This window comes from Hypomesus transpacificus, unplaced genomic scaffold (genome assembly GCF_021917145.1).
Source record: "Hypomesus transpacificus isolate Combined female unplaced genomic scaffold, fHypTra1 scaffold_254, whole genome shotgun sequence".
Classification (NCBI taxonomy): Eukaryota; Metazoa; Chordata; class Actinopteri; order Osmeriformes; family Osmeridae; genus Hypomesus; species Hypomesus transpacificus.
The window spans coordinates 103,969-122,708 of NW_025813781.1; the positions used below are offsets into that span (position 1 = coordinate 103,969).

Genomic DNA, 18,740 nt, shown 5'->3' on the forward strand with positions numbered 1-18,740 from the left:
ATGGCTCTACCTTGTTCTCGTCTCCGTTTCTCTTTATCCCTCTTTTTCCTGTCTCCCTCTCTTACAGTGCCCTTGCTTTCCCTCCCTCCCTCCCTCCCTCCCACCCTCCCTCCCTCCCCTTTCTTTCTCTCCCTCTCTCTCTTCTTCTTCTCCTCCTCTCTATCCCTCTCTTTTACTTTCCACCCAGCCTCCTTCTTCTCCTTTAAACATTTGCAGTTTTTCTGTAAATTCACTCACACAGAATGCTCTACCAGCCTGTGTGTGTGTGTGTGTCACCTTTTATGAACACATTATGACCTCCCTGAAACTCCTTGGGGTTCCCGGTTATCATAGTGGAAGAATACAAATGGTGAACATGCTGTGCTTGCACACACACACACACACCACAACACAACATAATACCAATGATTAACACTTCTCATTTATTCTACAGTATGTTTTCTCCAGATCAGTGTGTGTGTGTGTGCATGTGTGTGTGTGATTGAGCATCATTAGTACTATCCTTCAGGAATGCGGGTCATATTGCTCCATCTAAACATTATAATCAGAGTAAACAAAGACAGCGACTGGCGAGGACTCTCCAGCCCCCAACTGCTCCCAAAGACACAGTCACACACACACACACACACGCACTCACACACACACAGTCACATACACACTGCTCAACTGGTTCAAGAGTGCCACGGCGACAAATTACCTTTAATGACTCACTTCAATCAATGGGGTAGTCAGTGCTGGATGTGTGTGTGGGGGGGGGGGATGGGGTAGTGGGTGGCTTCCGTACATCAACACCCTGTTTAACACTGAATCCCTCCAGTTTACACACAAACATACACACACACACACACACACAGGCTGTGTGATGTAGGACAGAGCGACAGTGAAGGATGTGAGTGAGGATCTTCTCCAGTCTGCTGAGAGCAGGGAGCACGAGTCAGCACTTCCTTTCAGGTTCTCCTGCGCAAGAAATAACTAACCAACACACACACACACATATACATACACACCCCTATTTACACACGCACAATATTGTCTAATCAAATTCAGCGAGCGTTTGTGAGGCCTGCACTGCAGGCCTTCATCTTAATAAGCATGTTATTGGGCTGATAGATCCATCTCTGCCAGCCTCTTAGGTGCCCTCCTCCGAGACTAACTTTGGAGTTGCACACAAGTTTAAATGCCACCTCTCTATCTCTCTCCTCGGTCTCTGCCTTTCTGAACCACAGCTCACAACAACCGTCTCTCTCTCTGTATCTCCATCTCTCTCTCTCTCTCTCTCTCTCTCTCTCTCTCTCTCTCTCTCTCTCTCTGTGTATCTCCATCTCTCTCTCTCTCTCTCTCTCCATCTCTACACTTCAAAGACAGACACAATTCACAATCTCCATGACATTCCCTTATTGACATGACTAAAAACCCCATGAGTGGTTTCACCAAACGTTGGGCGTAAAACAAGAAGAGGGGCGAAGACAGTTGCGGCGTTCCGTGGACGACCTACGACCTCCGACCATGTGGTACGCCTCTGGAGTTCACAGAGAGCCAAGAAGAGAAGGGATTACGATGCAAACAAAGACAAAGGGGAACAGAGGACGGGGAAAGACGGAAGCGTCGGTCCGAAGCAAAGGAGGGTCAGAGAGAACGGAATAGGGGAGGAAGGAGGAAAAGAGGAATGGAGAGACTCAAGCACTGGAGGAGGGAGAACAGGAGATGGAGGAGGAGGGGGGAAGAGGGACAGAAGGAGGAGGGAGAGGAGGACGAGAGAGAGGAGGAGGTTCACAGGGCTGCGACAGCGACGGTGACAGGAACGCAACTTTTCTGCACCCTCATCTTCTTCCAAGGCTGTGTGTTGGCATCCATCCTTCTTCCACCTTCCTCCCTCTCGTCTTTTTTTTCAGCTAGGTTCCCCTGCTTTCCTCCCCTCATCCCTCTCTGCAAGTCACATGGGTCTCGGCATTCCCCATAGCTTTATGAAAATGTCACCCAGGGGGACAGAACACGAGCAGCTTATACACATGCAAACATGTCACCGGATCATCTGCCTGTGTGTATGTGTGTGTGTGTGTGTGAGTGTGTGTGTGCATGTGTGTGTGAGTGTGCATGCCACAGTCATTCATTTCCTCCAGCGACAGATGCCCTTCCATCCAGAAATAAGGAGGCCCTTATCCAGACCTACCTGGCTGTTTACATGTCGGAATTGGGAGTTTGTGTGTGTGTGTGTGTGTGTGTGCGTGTGATATCAAACTGAATTAGGACTCTTTCATGTTGTGCTAAATAGTGCAGTGCCAGAGGCTTCTGTCTGACATCTCAAACTACCATTTCTCACACACACACACACACACACACACACACACACACACACACACACACACGCGCACGCACACACACACACACACACTAACACATCTCACATAATCAATTTCCTCTGCTTGTCTCCAAGCACGTTCGACATCCGTGTTGACCATGAGGGAGTTACTCTGTCTCTTATAGGACTACACTCAGCTACTGTCTCCAATAGGACTGCACTCAGCTTAGCCCTGCTTCACAATGCCATCAAGCCAATCACATCCTAACATGTCCTGATCATATCCTAACATGTCCTGATCACATCCTAACATCATAACATGTCCTGATCACATCCTAACATGTCCCGATTACATCCTAACATGTCCTGATCACATCCTAACATCATAACATGTCCTGATCACATCCTAACATGTCCTGATCACATCCTAACATGTCCTGATCACATCCTAACATCATAACATGTCCTGATCACATCCTAACATGTCCTGATCACATCCTAACATGTCCTGATCACATCCTAACATCATAACATGTCCTGATCACATCCTAACATCATAACATGTCCTGATCACATCCTAACATCATAACATGTCCCGATCACATCCTAACATCATAACATGTCCTGATCACATCCTAACATCATAACATGTCCCGATCACATCCTAACATCATAACATGTCCAGATCACATGCCCATCATATTATACGACGTATCATCTAAAGTACACTGATGGTGCTCAAATGTTTGAGTGAAACCATGGCCTTCAGTTTCAGAGGCCCATGGCACAAGCTCTCTTACATCCTGCCATTAAGTGTGTGCGTTACGATTGTCATGCAAACTGATCATGTGTTGTCCTTTTTAAAGTGGCACTTAAAACAGGACTGAACAAATACGCACGCACACACACACACACATACACACACACACACACACACACACACACACTTCATCCATTATTTACAACACAGGCTGTTTAAACGAAACTCATCATCAGCGTGAACATCTAAAGAGTCTCTTGTCAACAGACTCTAGTCTCCTTCCCGTGAATCACACACACCCACGACAAACTTTGGACACTGGCACCAACCTACAAGCGGATGCGCCAACTGAGTGAGTTCTATTCCATCTCCCAATCTTTCCTTTCGACCCCCGAGGGAAATCAGTTCCCCTCAACTCTTTTAATGACGCGTGTGATTAATTATGCTTGTAATTCGGAGTGCTTAATCCAGGGAAGACTGTCCTTTAGCGGTCTGTCTCATTAGCCTCCAGGTGGAGAGCCGCATCGGGTCAGATGAGGAAGCACCGCGCTGTGGCTAATCCCACCACTCAGAAACAGAGAGGCTGGACACACACTCTCACCTGCAGCACACACCCACATGCAACACACACACAACTGTAACACCCACAGTCACCTGTAACACACACACACTCACAACAACCAAACACACCTGCACACTCACTCACACACACACACACTCCTGTTTCTGTCTCTGGGAATAACTCATTACGTAATCCACCTGCCAGACGGCCCAGGGCCCCCCCTGTATTAGGGGTGCAGTGGTCTGTGCCAACTCATTAAGAACACAGCTGGGCACCAGGCTCAGGACTGGGAGATACCACGGGGGGCTAGAGGGAAGGGGGGGGGGGGAGATGTGTTTGAAGGGAGGGCTTTGACTTTGCTATATTAATACTTTGATGACAAACACAGAAGAGACTCACGGTGAGCAGAGAAAAACAAAAACGCAGAGCGGGCGCGTGGTTGTGTGCATCCGTGAGCGCCTACGCGTGCGCGTTTGTGTGAGTGTGTGTGTGCACGCGCATATTAGAGGGTCCAAAAGTCCGCAAACACATTGAACACGTCAAGGGAGACTGAGACAGCCAAGGATTCTGTGACATCACCAGAAGCTCTTTGGAACACTGTCAGCTCCTGCTGGGAGAACACGGTTCAGCAGGTTTCGCGTTAACTTGTGGAACCAGTGCACGCTGTCATTAAAGCCACAAAAAAGAACGAAATTGACAAAACCAAACACTTAAGCTATTCTGAAATAGCTATAGGTGTACAAATGTTTTAAATATTAAGCTTTTCAAATTGTTGAAGGTGCTGTAAAGCAAATTCCATGATTTGCTTCTCGGTACATTATATGCGTGTGAAATGAGTGAAAGCATGTGCACAGTGCAAAAACTTTGTCGCACTGAAATGTGGAGTTAGACCGTTGAACAGTTTCTCACCCGTTTTCAGCTCAGGTTTTGTTTAGGCGGGGCAAAACCCAACCTATCTACGTCACAGCCACCTATCTACATCTCTTAGATCACAGACGGTTTATATAACCTGCATTACGATGCAAAGACAAAGTAATTAACACATTAAACACTCAGAGACTGCAGGTATGGCTGTTCTGACTTCTGCAATTGTTTTAGCTAGTTGTTGCTGTTGTCGCTAAATTCAATACATTTGAGGGGGCGGAGCTTCTGATCCTTCAGGCCCCCCCAGTCTCAAGCAGAGAAGACTGCAGATTTCCTCACAATTTCAAAGCCTATTTTAACATGCTTGTCGGTGCTTTGTTTGTCATTGGAATTTGGATGGGTAGTTGACAACACATTCTTCTGTTGTGTGATGAACTGAAAATTTCTCATTTCCCGTTCTGCTTTACAGCTTCTTTAAGCTGATATTATAATCGGCAATGGAAATGGGAGTAGTATTTAATTCGGCACAAATTCATAAGACATATCCTGACTAACGGTCTCCGACTGTTGAACCCTACTGTATGTGCATGCATGTGTGGATGTATGTGCGCGTGTGTGAGGACATACCCAGGTTCCACTTGAGCCCGGTGGTGTGGGTTCGACACGGCCCCCCCACTGGGATGAGGCTACACCAGGGGCCTTCCAGTCCTGTGCTCACACCTAACCTGTAGATCCTCTCCTGTGGGGGGGGGGGGGAGGGAGGGAGGGAGGGAGGGAGGGAGGGAGGGAGGGAAGGAGGGAGGGAGGGAGGGAGGGAGGGAGGGAGGGAGGGAGGGAGGGAGGGAGAGGGAGGGAGGGAGGGAGGGAGGGGGAGGGAGGAGCAAATGGGTGATGGGGGGAGGAATGGGAAGAGATGGAGGGGGGAGAGAGAGAATTAGAATAAAATACAAAAGTCTTCTTCACAATGACGATGCATCAGGCCTGAGGACGATGATCTCCTGATTGTTGATGGAGCAAGCCTGCTGTAACATCAGAGATCAACCACATCTAAGTCCTTATGTGATAATGAACAATTACACCTTTTCTGGAGAATGCACCCTCACGCACACTTTGCATCAGTCTGATGCAAGTTGAAGAGTGTGCAGGTTTGAAGTCAAATTACCACCTTTATAAAAAGGTGGCGCCGAAAGAACAAAAGTTTACTTCTCTCTCTCTCTTTCTCTCTCTCACACAGTTCAGTTCAGTTCAAAGGGCTTTATTGGCATGAAAACAACAATTGTTCATATTGCCAAAGCAACGGTAGAATTAGAGAAATATTCATCAATGTAAATCATGGCCTTATATATACTTATATTTCATACACTTACATACAGAGAGACACACGCGGCAGTGTAACATGTAGCTACACCACACAGGTGTACAACTTGTATCCATGTTATTCATATTCAAGTTGGTATATTATTAATGTTCGGTAGAAATAAATACATAAATAAGTTAATAGATAAACACACATTTACATTTAGTCGTTTAGCAGACGCTCTTATCTAGAGCGACTTACAGTAAGTACAGGGACATTCCCCCTGAAGCAAGTAGGGTGTAGTGCCTTGCCCAAGGACACAACGTCCTTTGGCACGGCCGGGAATCGATCTGGCAAACTTCAGTTTACTAGCCCGATTCCCTCACCATTCAGCCACTTGACTCCCTGTGTATACGCATACACACGTGTACATACACCCACGCGTATATATACACACGTATATACCCATACATACACATACATACACACATATACCAGGTTATATAAGGATAATAATAGTAATAATCAAATACTAGATTTGACATTTTGAAAAATTACAGTAAAATGTAAACAAAATATGAAAACAAAAATGAAAACAAGTTATGTTTGCCATATTATAAATGTTTCTCATTGTGGCTGTCTCTAAGGCCATGACAGGCTGATACATACTTTGCTGCTAAAATACAGCAGTTAGGTTTTTCTCCCAATAAATAATCTCTCACTCTCCCCTTCTCTCTCTCTCTGTCTCTCTCTCTCTCTCTCTCTCTCTCTCTCTCTCTCTCTCTCTCTCTCTCTCTCTCTCTCTCTCTCTCTCTCTTTCTCACACACAGATACACAGAAACAGACATCCACACAGACACGCACACACAGGCGGACGCGCGCAAACACACACGGACACACAAACGCACCGTAGACTCAGGCGGCAGTGAAGCGTAGCGTTCGGGAGACTTGAGACAGGCGAGCTGCTCTCACGTGTGTTTTAGTGGACCACAACGCACAGTACACATCTCCGCCGGGGAGCCTGGCTCCGCCCGGGTCGGCTGCTCACGCCTGCACGGGAGCCAAACGACCACCTTCTCTCTCTCTCGCTCTCCCCCTCTCTCTCTCACACATTCTCTCCCTCTCTCTCTTGCTCTCCCTCTCTCTCTCACACATTCTCTCCCTCTCTCTCTCGCTCTCCCCCTCTCTCTCTCACACATTCTCTCCCTCTCTCTCTTGCTCTCCCTCTCTCTCTCTCACACATTCTCTCCCTCGCTCTGTCTCTTTCTCATCCCCCCTCTCTCTCTCTGTCTCTCTATCAATCTCTCTCACTCTCGCTCTCTGTTCAGTTTAGAATGCTTTATTGGCATGACTGTTGGGGTTGAGCAATATTGCCAAGGCAGTCCATATTGTAGGGCCAATATAATATTTGTTTTACATATATATCATTCCTAACATATAATAAGGAGTATAAACATTAATAATATAACAAAATAGCAGTAGCATAGCGAGTTGGGGAAAAGTAATATGTATTTATACATGTTAAGATACAGAAACGTTTTAACAATCACACAAGGTTGATTCATTGTCCCTCAGGTTGTGACATTGAGATACATATCTAGCGGCAAGACTTGCTGTAGGCCCTTCGTCCAGAGATTTCCTTAATTTCTAGTTTACATCAAGCTGTGTGGAGTTTTTAATTAACTGGTTCAATTCTTCCTTTTTCGATTGCAACAGTGTGGTCAATGTATCTAGTGAGCAGCTGTCTCAGCTTTATATCCTTGACAATATATTGCCTAGATATTCAGCCATTTCATAGTTTCGGTTTAGGCCCCGATGTAGTTAGTTTTGTGTTTTGGTTTCTTTTTCCCAGAGTTCTAGATAGGAGTTTTGGTTTTCTGTTGTAATTAGTTGTATTCTGTTTGGTGTTAATGAAGGGGTGATGGACTGAGAGGGAGGTGTGCCGGGCGGTAACTGGTTTGTTAGTCTCATAACCAGCTGGCATAGTGGGCTTTTCTCTGGGTTAACTTCATGGACTGCAAGGGCTTTAGATTGGAGGGTTTCCTCAGGACTGGATTTTAAATGAGTGTAAAATGTTAACGATCGTTTCGGGATTTCTAACGTTAATGGGAATCGGCCTATTTTATGAACGTGTTGTTTGATTGCAAAGAAAGCTCTACAAGCTTTTTCTTTAAGTGCATTCCCTGCCAAGCGGAAGCTACCAGAGGCTGTCATTTGTAGGCCTAACTATGTGTGTTCCACAGTTTTTGTTTCCCAGTGTGACTATGTGCCTCTGTTCCTGACATTTGGGCTTTTTTTTGTATGACCATGATTTGTCTTTTTTGGATTGACTTCCATGGGCCAGTTTTCTTCGGTTGCTGTTGCTTCGGGTGCTGTTTATTGTCGAGGGTCTCTCTCTCTCTCTCTCTCTCTCTCTCTCTCCCTCAGTCTCTCTCGCCCTCTCTCGCCCTCTCTCTCTCTCTCTCTCTCTCTCTCTCTCTCTCTCTCACCCTCTCTCTCACCCTCCCTCCCTCTCTCTCATATTCTCTCCCTCTCGCTGTCTCTCTCACTCCCTCACCCTTGAACTTGTCTCCCTCAGCCTCTCTCTGGCTCTCCCCTCTCCCCTCTCCCGAGTCCATCCACACACACAGACACATGGACCCCCACACACTGAGACAGACAGACACAGGGGTACATGGGAAATAATGGTGGCTGCTGAAATAAAGAGGAACATACAAACATTGCCTCCATGAAAAGGTTCATTTCAAAATGTTTTCCTCTCGTTTGCAGAGGGAGCCTGAGGGAGGGAGAGAAAGTTCCAGAGTAACTTGGAGAGGAGTACTCTTCTGATGAACTAGCCCTGGGGCTGTGTCAGTGTGTGCGTGTGTTGTGAGTATATATATATATTTGTGAGTGTGTGCGTTAGTCTCGAAGGCGGATAGAAGTTGCGTCTGTGTGCGTCTCTGTGTGTGTCTGCGTGTATGCGTGCGTGTTTGTGTGTGTGTGTGTGTGTGTGTTGTAAGCTGCTTTGTGACATGTGGATGTCTAAGCTGTTAGGATGGCTGAGCTTCAGAGTGGAGACTAACATGAGCAGGTTTGACTGGCCTCTAATATCTACCCCCTCCAACCACGAATACAGAGAGACAGGGATCATGACACACACACACACACACACACAAAAACGACTATCGTCGAAAGTACTCCATCCCCTTACGCAGCGACGTACAGCGGAGGATACCTAAGCTATCCTTCCGCCATTCCAGTCTCCACACACACGGGCGCGCACGCGCACGCACACACACTTCGCTCTGTTCGCAAGGTGCCCTCCCCACTTCGGAAAGTAGCGTTTGTTCTCCGACAGCTGAATCCGACGGCGTCGTTTAAAACAGCCACACCTTGGTGGAGCGGGCCGTGCGTCTGACGCCCGCCCGTGTGCGTGCGAGAACAGAAGGATCTATTTGGAGGAACCACACCCAGACACCTCGTTCGGTTCGGCGCGGCTAGCGCTCTCCCATTGTTTTGCATGTATCACATATGTTGCCGTGTCACATCCGCCTCGGAGGTTGGAAAACGTCCTTCTGTGATTTGTGATTTGTGTTGCCGCGTGCGCTTTAATGTGTCGGCGCGTGTCGAGTGTTGGAGCGTACTTCGCGCGGGTGTGTGTCCCGCAGTTTTCAAAGGAAAACGGAGAGGTGTTTGAGCGCTCAACTGTGACTCTAACGAGCCTCGTCATCCTGTTTGTAAGGTTACCTTCACCTTCTCTTTTTTGTACCGCACTCTCTCACTTACTTAACTCTTCCTCCTCCTCCCTATCTCCATCTCTCTCCTTTTCCCTCTCTCTCTCTCTCTCTCTCTCTCTCTCTCTCTCTCTCTCTCTCTCCTTGAATCAGAACAACGTTGACAGATTAGATGAACGTACCTTCACTCAGGAAAGATTAATTGGAGGTGTCCAGCTATGAAGCAGTAAATGACAACATGTCTTTGGAATAATGACAAACAACGAAAAGAGAGCGAGCGGGAGAGGGAGCGGGCGAGAGAGAAAGAGAAGAGGGAGAGCGAAAGAGGAGCGCGAGAGAGAGAGCAAGCGAGAGGGATGAGGAAAAGAGAGTGAGAAAGAAGTCAAGGGGATCAGGGACGAGTGGGGGGGAAAAGGACGGAGACAAAGAGAGAGAGAGAGAGAGAGAGAGAGAGAGACAGAGAGAGAGACAGAGACAGAGACAGAGAGAGAGAGACAGAGAGAGAGAGAGAGAGAGAGAAAGAAAGAAAGAAAGAGAAACCGAGAGAGAGAGAGAGAGACAGAGACTGTGTTTAGTGTGACATGAGGTATTTAGAAGTCACGACAGACTACTACGTAGTAACATCGTTCAAGCGAAAAGATTGCATTCCAACCATCGGCTCTCGGCCTACTCGTGAACTCAATCAGGTGGGAAGAAACAGAACGAGGGAAGCTATTCTGCTGCAAATGAGACGCTCGCCCAACAAACAAGGGCAACAGGAGAACAGGGGGGGGAACAACGTGCATGCATATGATGTGTGTGGGTGTGGTGTGAATGTGTGCGTACGTGTATGTCTGGTGTTGTGTGCATGTGTGGTGTTCATCTTTTTCTCATATTTATATGTAAGTACCGTTCAAAAGTTCAGGGTCACTTAGAAATGTCCCGGTTTTCCTTTAAAACATACCTGTAATGAGTTTGATTGGGAAATACAGACATTGCCAAGTTTAGAAAGAACACATGTTCATTTGAAAGCATAAGTGTGTACTTCCAACTTTGTTTTTGTCGAGTAATCGGCACCGGCCATCGGCAGCGATTGCAGCCTCTGGCATTCTGGCGGGTCAATTTGCTGAGGCAATCTGAGGAGATTTCCACGCGCGCTTCCAGGAGCACCTCCCGCGCGGATTGGCTTGATTCTTCTTGCTTCTTGAGCGCCGCGCGGTCAAGCTCCTCCCACTACAGCTCGACTGGGTTGAGATCTGGTGACTGTGTTGGCCACTCTATGACACACACAATACCAGCTGATTGCTTCTTCCCTAAATACATCTCTCACAGTTTGGAGCTGTGCTTTTGTGTCATTGCTGAGGGGGGAAATTGGCTCCAATCAAACGCCATCCACAGGGTTCCATGGCATTGCAAAACAGAGTGATGGCCTTCCTCCTCCAAGATCCCTTTACCCGGTCCAACATCTCCCAGTTCTCCATCCCCCCCACCCCCACCCCAAAACACCCTCAGACCACCTCAGGGATCAGGCCAGACAGACAGGCTTCAATCAATCCTCCAGGATCCGTCATTTGGGGCTTTGTGATCCGAACAACCCCTCAAGCTTTGAAACGTCTGTCCAGATCGCTTTTGGTCCAATTCCACCGTCCAGTGTCTGGTTTCTTTGACCCGCCTTAATCTGATCTTTTTCCCCCCGTCGGCCAGTCTGAGATCTGGCCTTTTCGTTGCAGCTCAGCCTCGAAGGTCAGCATGCCAGAGTCTCCTCTTCACCGTCGACGTTGAGAAAGGTGTTTTGCGGGCGCCGCTGTTTAACAAAACTGCTCATGTCGAGGACCTGGGAAGCGTTTGTTTCTCAGACGCGGACACTAATCCTCTTGCCCGGTCGTCCACCAGGCCCTCCCTCCCTCCTCGGGAGTAGTGCAAACACGTCGTTCAAGATCTTCCGTTTCTCGGAATTGCCTCAGAACAAGAAAAAGCCTGACGGGTTTCAGGAAGTCCTCGTTTGGGGCTATTTTGAGTCTGTTATCGAAGCCACGATTGCTGACGCCTCAGATACTCGGCTAGCTCAAAGAAGAGTCAACAGCTTGCCGCTATGCTTCCATTATTGCAGAAGGGTTTTCTAACGATCCATTAGCCTTTAAAAATGATTTACTTTGAATTGCAAAAACACTGTGCCAAAACCTCAAAGGACTGATGGTTGCAGAGAACGGGCCTCTGTACGCCTTTGTGGAGACAGTAAACAGTCTGCCGTTTCCAGCTACATTAGTCATTACGACATGTCTACGCTGCATTTCACATCAATCTGATGCCATTGTCATGGTCCAAAAAAAGCTTTTCTCACCAAACCACGGCACGTTCAAAGTGACCCCGAGCTTTTGAAGGGCGGTGTGTCTCATGTCTAGTGTGTCTGTATGTGTCTAATATGTGTGTATGTGCGTGTATGTGTCAAATGGGTGTGTGCGTGTGTGTGCAGTAGTTACCGGGCGGAGCAGGAGGGCCAGGCTGCTTCCCTGGATTACCACCAGGGGCAGCTGTGTGATGGAGAGGGCGTGGTAGAGCGTCTCGACTGAAGCCATGGTCTGGTCCAGCCTTCCAGCCAGACCCCCTAGGGTCACGATGGTGTCTACCTGGGGGGGGGGGGGGGATGGGGAGATACATTCAAAGTCGGACAGTTGTTACACACTGTGCAGGTTTTCACTTTAGAGTCAAGTTCCTCCTCTCTGTCCCCCCCCCCCCTCATAAATCATATACCCCTCCCTCTTCGTCCCCCCCTTACCCTCTTCGTCCTCTCTGCCCCTCCTCTTCGTCCTCTCTACCCCTCCTCTTCATGCTCTCTACCCCTCCTCTTCGTCCTCGCCACCCCTCCTGTTCATCCTCTCTACCCCTCCACTTCGTTCTCTCAACCCCTCCGCTTCATCCTCTCTACCCCTCCTCCTCATCCTCTCTGCACCTCATTTACAGAGTGAGAGAAAAGCAGTATGCACTGTACACTTCCACTAAAGACAAGTTGTGAAAGAACCCTGATGAGTTGAAAATTGGGTTAGGCACACATCTAGAGAAGAGGCACACACACACGCACGCACACGCACGCACGCATACAAGGACACACACACGCATAAACTCACGCGCATACACGCCAGTGTGACACACTCCAAAACATGCTGAATGTAAACACACTCTACCCAGGCGTCAGCCTCCTCAGAGAGACCAAAAGAGGATCATCAAAACAGAGACCGAGTTGATCTCTCTCATTCCTCCCTATGTTATCAACACCAACAACAACAAACAACAACGACTATAAATAACTAAACAGGGTTGACGTCAGTATGCAGCGGAGGAGCAAACGGGATCACCCTAACCTGCTGGTTAGATCTCTCCAGCTCAGAATCCGAAAGGGATTTATTTGCCATGAAAGTTTGCACAGACAAGGAATTTGCTTTGGCAGGAAGGTGCATACAATAAACATATAGGAATCTTAAATTGGTCTAACTATACTAAGGATACATAAACTAGCAATACTAAGTGGAATACAATTAAAATACAATATAAGTTGCCATAAAATAAAATATAAGCTGCCAATTTACAATATAAAATACAATATAAAATACAAATATTACAAATATCACCCTAACTTGCTAGTTAGACCTCAACATCTCACCCTAATGTGCTAGTTATATTTCTACATTTCACCCTAACCTGATAGTTAGACCTCTACATCTCACCCTAAAAGGCCAGTTAGACTTCTTCAAGCTCACCTTAACCTGATAGTTAGACCTCTACATCTCACCCTAAAAGGCCAGTTAGACTTCTTCAAGCTCACCTTAACCTGCTAGTTGGAGCTCTACATCTCACCCTAACCTGCTAGTTAGATTTCCACATCTCACCCGGCCCTGCTAGTCAGACACACCTCTTCATCTCGCTAGGTCTTTACTGGTCAGATTGAGAGAACGTCCTCCATAATGACCGCTGGACTCTTTTAATAAATAACACCACCGATGCACCGTCACCAGGGAAGCTAACGATGATGACATCGTTGGCCCGACAGGAACGCGACCGTCCCCCTCTCCCATTGGCTGAGGGATGGCGTGGGCTCCAGAGGTAAACGACACAGTTATGCCCCCATCGCGGGAGATGATGGAGGGATAATGAGACAGACGGGATATAAGTGGGGAACTAAACCGTCGTGTCAGCAGCATCGCCGACGACTCGACGAGGACGCAGGTCACGTAAGGACACACACACGCACAAACACACACACCACACACCCACAAACACTCTCATACACGTGAACGCTCACGTACACACCGAATTGCCCAACAAGCCAATTGATCCTCTCTAATGAGTCTATTAAACATAATAAATAGATGACTTCTTGATGTAGGGAAGGCCAGCTAAGCAGAAAGAGGCTGAAGGATTTATAGCAACTGGGGATTACAAACACAGTAACTCAGACTCTTTTAATGCTGTCATGACACAATACAGCCACAGAACAGTACTGACAGATAGGAGAGAGGTAGAGACATTTAGATAGAGACTGAAAGAGAGAAGGGGAGAGAGAGAGTGAGTGAGATACAGAGAGAGAGAGAGATAAAGAGAGAGAGTGAACGGGAGAGAGAGAGAGGGTGAGCGAGAGAGATACAGAGAGAGAGAGACACAAAGAGAGAGAGCGAAGGGGGGATAGAGAGGGGGCGAGTGAGAGAGAAACAGAGATAGAGAGAGATAAAGAGAGAGAGAGAAATAACTAAAGAGAGAGAGAGAGAGGGAGATAAAGAGAGAGAGAGTGAGTGTGTACTGTTTAAATCCCCCGGTTCGGGAGACGTTCAGAGTCTTTAACAAAGCCGCAAACAAACAAACGATTCCCGGCTGCTTTGTAGCGTAGAGCTGGCTACCACTTACCAGGCCTGGGAGTGGTGATACTTGCTCGCACACACCGTACACACACGCGCATCCACGTTAACGCACACACAGGGGGTTTTGAGACAGAGAAAGGCCTGAGCGATGGGCTGTCTGGTTGGTTATTGACGGAGGTTTGGGGAGAAACACTACACACAGACCCCTGCAGGCTGGAGACAGGCCATCAAGGGGCTGTGTGTGTGTGTGTGTGTTCTTTCTTATTCTCACCTGTCAGAGGGAATGCTTGCTTGTCTAAGTGTTTTCTCCCCGAATCTCTCACTTCATTCTCTCTCGCTCACACACGCACGCCAACAGACAGACACACACAGACAGGTTAGGTCCAGGTTGATACACTCTGACATCTGGACAGGAGGATGGAAGAGGAGATGAGAGGGGGATGAAGGAAGGGAGGGAGGAGGAAGAGAAGGAGGGAGGGAAGGAAGGGAGAGAGAGAGAGAGAGGGAGGGAGGAAGGGTGAAGAGGAAGTGAGATGGGGATGGAGGGAGGGAGGGAGGGAGGGAGAGAGCAAGCGAGCGAGGGAAGAGAACAAGAGGGGAATGAAGATGCGATGCCTTTCCAAAGTCACAAATCAAATCTAAGCAACAAGATGGTGTTCACACCAACTAGTCCAAACACTTCACATCTCTGTTTCCATCAAACTAACCCTCTCTCTCCCTCCTCTTTTCGCTCTCCTCTCTCACACTCTCATCTCTGCTAGCTTTCTCTCTCTCAATCTCTTTTTTCTTTTGATTTGGAACAAGGCAAAGAGTTACCATCAAAACAACAATGTATGCTAACGTTTGCTTTGCGTTTTTGTCTTGTGTGTGTGTGTGAATGACTGTGTGAGTGAGTGTGTGAGTGTGTTTGTGTGTGTGTGTGTTCTCTCAGGTTTTGTTTGGCTCATCAACAGTGAGAAATTTAGTGATTGCACCTCTAACTGTGATTGAACAAACACTCAACACACTCCATGTGGTGAATGGCAATGCTTAAAAACACAACAATTGGGGGACAAAATGACGTGTGTGTGACTGTGTCTATGCCTGTGTAAGTGTGTGTGTGTGTGACTGTGTTTGCCAACAAACAGCAAAAAGTAGGCAGGCATAGACAATCAAATATTAGCCGATCTTAATTTGCGTTTGTGTGTATTCACAAGTGCGTGTGCGTGTGCCTCATATGAATGGAGGCCTGTGTTTGGGTGTGTGTGATCTTACCTGTAGCTGGCGTCGCTGGATCTCCTCCACCATGATAGCCAGACACTTAGTGAAGTCTGTCAGATCCTGGTCCGCCGTCTCTATCAACCTGCACCTCTACACACACGCACGCACGCACGCACGCACACACACACACACACACACACACACACACACACACACACACACACACACACACACACACACACACACACACACACACACACACACACACACACAAGCTTTTCTAGTTAGGCCAACCATTCACAATTGTGTTCCCTAACCACTAACCCCTCACCTCTAACCTTAACTCTACCCTTAACTCTGAAACCCCCTGAAAAAAAAGCATTTGAAGTTATGGGGCACAGCAAAAGGGCCCCACAATGTTTTTCACATTTCACTTCATTTGTGAGGACATCTGGTCCCCACAAGCATAGTTAAACAAGACCACACACACACACACACATCTACATACACCACACTCACACACACACACACTGAGATTTAGGAAGAAAAGGGATAGCCTGAGTCCTGTTCTCTGTTCTCTGGTTCTCTCAGAACCAGAACGACATGATTCAGGTGACCCCACAGCTACATCACACAAACGTGCACTCTCTCTTTTTCACACGCACACACAAACGCAGACACACACACACAGCCTTGAGACTGTTTTGTTTTACTCCCTCTTTATACCAAGACCTCAAATACCCCAAACCATCCCTCATTCTGTGATTCTGCCTGCCTGCCTGCGTCTGTCGGTCTGTCTCTGCTAAATAAAGACATATATAAGTATCTACATTCTGTAAATATAAATGTAAATGTAACAACACATTCTCTCCAGTGTCTGAGAAGACTCTGGTGTGTGTGTGTGTGTGTGAGAGAGAGCGAGAGGTCTCTTGGAGCTCTGAGGTGTCATCTGCATTTCAAACAGTAAACACTTGTGTATCCTTGGAGCTCTGATCAGTCTCCACATGAGTGACATTGCATGATCACCGGGGACAGACCTGGGCGTGTGTGCGCCACCTTGTTTGCATTTATTCACAGATCCATGGTTAAATAGAATGATGTGTGTGTGAGGGTGTGTGTGCGTGCGTGCGTGGGGGTGTCGCATCTGAGTGGGTGAGACACCCGGGCATCGCTTCAACAGCGCGACAGAGAAGAGGTCGACAGAGTTTGGGGTGACGGGAAACCAAACGGGGCACAACGGCAATTCCCCCGGTCGACGTGGTTATCTGCACATTGGTGTGAGCGTGTGCGCGCACGAGTGTGCGTGGCGTAGTGCGTGCGTGCGTGTACTCACCTTCTCAGAGTAGAAGGATTTGACCTTGGCACTGATGGAATCGAAATCCCCACTGATATAGTCAGGTAGAAAACTGGATGGAGGGATGGAGAGAGAGCAAAAGAGAGAGGTGTGAGAGGGACAGAGAGAGAGGTGAGAGAGGGACAGAGAGAGAGAAAGAGGTGACAGAGAGCGAGAGAGGTGTGAGAGGGACAGAGAGAGAGAGAGGTGGGAGAGGGACAGAGAGAGAGGTGAGAGAGGGACACAGAGAGAGAGAGAGGGGTGAGAGAGAGAGAGCGAGAGAGGTGTGAGAGGGACAGACAGAGAGAGGTGAGAGAGGGACAGAGAGAGAGAAAGAGGTGAGAGAGAGAGAGCGAGAGAGGTGTGAGAGGGACAGACAAAGAGGTGAGAGAGGGACAGAGAGAGAGAGAGAGAGAGGTGAGAGAGGGAAAAAGAGCGAGAGATGTGAGAGAGGGACAGAGAGAGAGAAAGAGGTGAGAGAAAAAGGGTGAGAAGAAGAAAAAAAAAAGACAGAGAAAGAAAGAGCGGAGGGAAAGATACACAAGGCAGGAGGGAGAGCGTGAGAGCGAGGAGAGAGGGAGGGAAAGGAGGGAGGAGAGAACAATTTGGGCACGTTGTCAGTTCTTTTATCAGTCTGGCGAGCAGAGGCTGGAAGTGACACCACGGCTGACATGAAGACAGGCAGACTGACGGGGTTACACCCGTGTCATTGAGACCAACACGCACACACACTCTATCCACTGTCTGAGAGCATTCTACACACACACACACACACACACACAACTACACAGGCCACTATCAGGGACCGTTTTACATAAACGGAAACACACACCCACCCATGGAATGTGTGTCCTTCCTCGCCCCTCAAATTATTGAGCTGTTGTGTGGTAATCTATAGACATGATCCCTTTATGCTGGGTTGAATACCAGACACGTCCCTCACACATTGGTACATGTGTGTGAGTGTGTGTGTGTGTGTGTGCGTGTGTCTGTGTGTCTATGCTCCTCTGTGTTTGTGTGTGATAGTGTGATAGTGTGTGTGTGCGCGTGCATATGCTTGTGTGTGTGTGTGCGGGTGTGATAGTGAGTGTGTGGGGGTGTGTTCCTGTGTGTGTGTGTGTGTGTGTGTGTCTGTGTTTGTGCTTATTTGTGTGTGTCTATAAAAGCAACAAGCGGGTGTTGTCCCACGGTCGTGCTATCTGCCGGCATTAACAGGTCCAACATAACGATTTCACGCGCCACTGAGTGTGTGTGTATGGGTGTGTGTGCATGGGTGTGTGTGTTTGGGTGTGTGTGTATGGGCGTGTGTGTGTGTACGGCTGGATGTCGCCGGTGAAAGGCAAGAGCAATGTTCCGGTCTGCTGCGGACATAGATACAGGATTATTCTCTCCCTCCTCCTCCATCCATCTCTCCATCCCTCTCTCCCTCCTCCTCCCTTCTTCTCCCCTCCTCCTCTGCCTGTCTCTCCCTCCTCCTTCCATCCCTCCTCCTCCTCTATGCATCCATCTGTCGATCCCTCCTCCTCCATCCATCTCTCCATCCCTCCTAGTCTCTTCCATCTCTTCTCCTGTTCAATCAGCAAAACACACACACACACGCCTCCCATTCTCTCCCATTCTCCCCTCTCCTCCCCTCCCCTTCCCTCCTCTCCTCTCCATTGTATCGAGATTTATTCAGCCCTTCACATCTTCGAAGCGCAAAACCAACTTTTAATGACAAACAAACACACCAACAAAACAAAACCCCACACCGTGTGTCATTTAGAATTGGGCGTCGTAACTGAGATACCGAGACAAACACACACACACGCACACACAACCACAGAGACGCAAAGACATTCCCCAGCTAAAGTCGACCGTGTCTGGTTGTGCTAGTGGGT

At 48.0% G+C, this 18,740-nt stretch overlaps 1 protein-coding gene across 2 annotated transcripts in view; it reads right to left on the reverse strand.

The window, feature by feature from the left end:
• Positions 1-18,740, reverse strand: part of tpk1 (thiamin pyrophosphokinase 1) — a 40,570-nt gene that overhangs the window by 6,456 nt on the left and 15,374 nt on the right. For both annotated transcript variants that reach the window (XM_047014509.1, XM_047014510.1), the window contains exons 5-8: positions 16,861-16,933; positions 15,582-15,677; positions 11,958-12,104; positions 5,113-5,224 (exon numbers count right to left, since the gene is read on the reverse strand). In XM_047014509.1, coding sequence (XP_046870465.1) covers positions 5,113-5,224; positions 11,958-12,104; positions 15,582-15,677; positions 16,861-16,933 — 428 coding nt within the window. The remainder of the gene's footprint in view (positions 1-5,112; positions 5,225-11,957; positions 12,105-15,581; positions 15,678-16,860; positions 16,934-18,740) is intronic.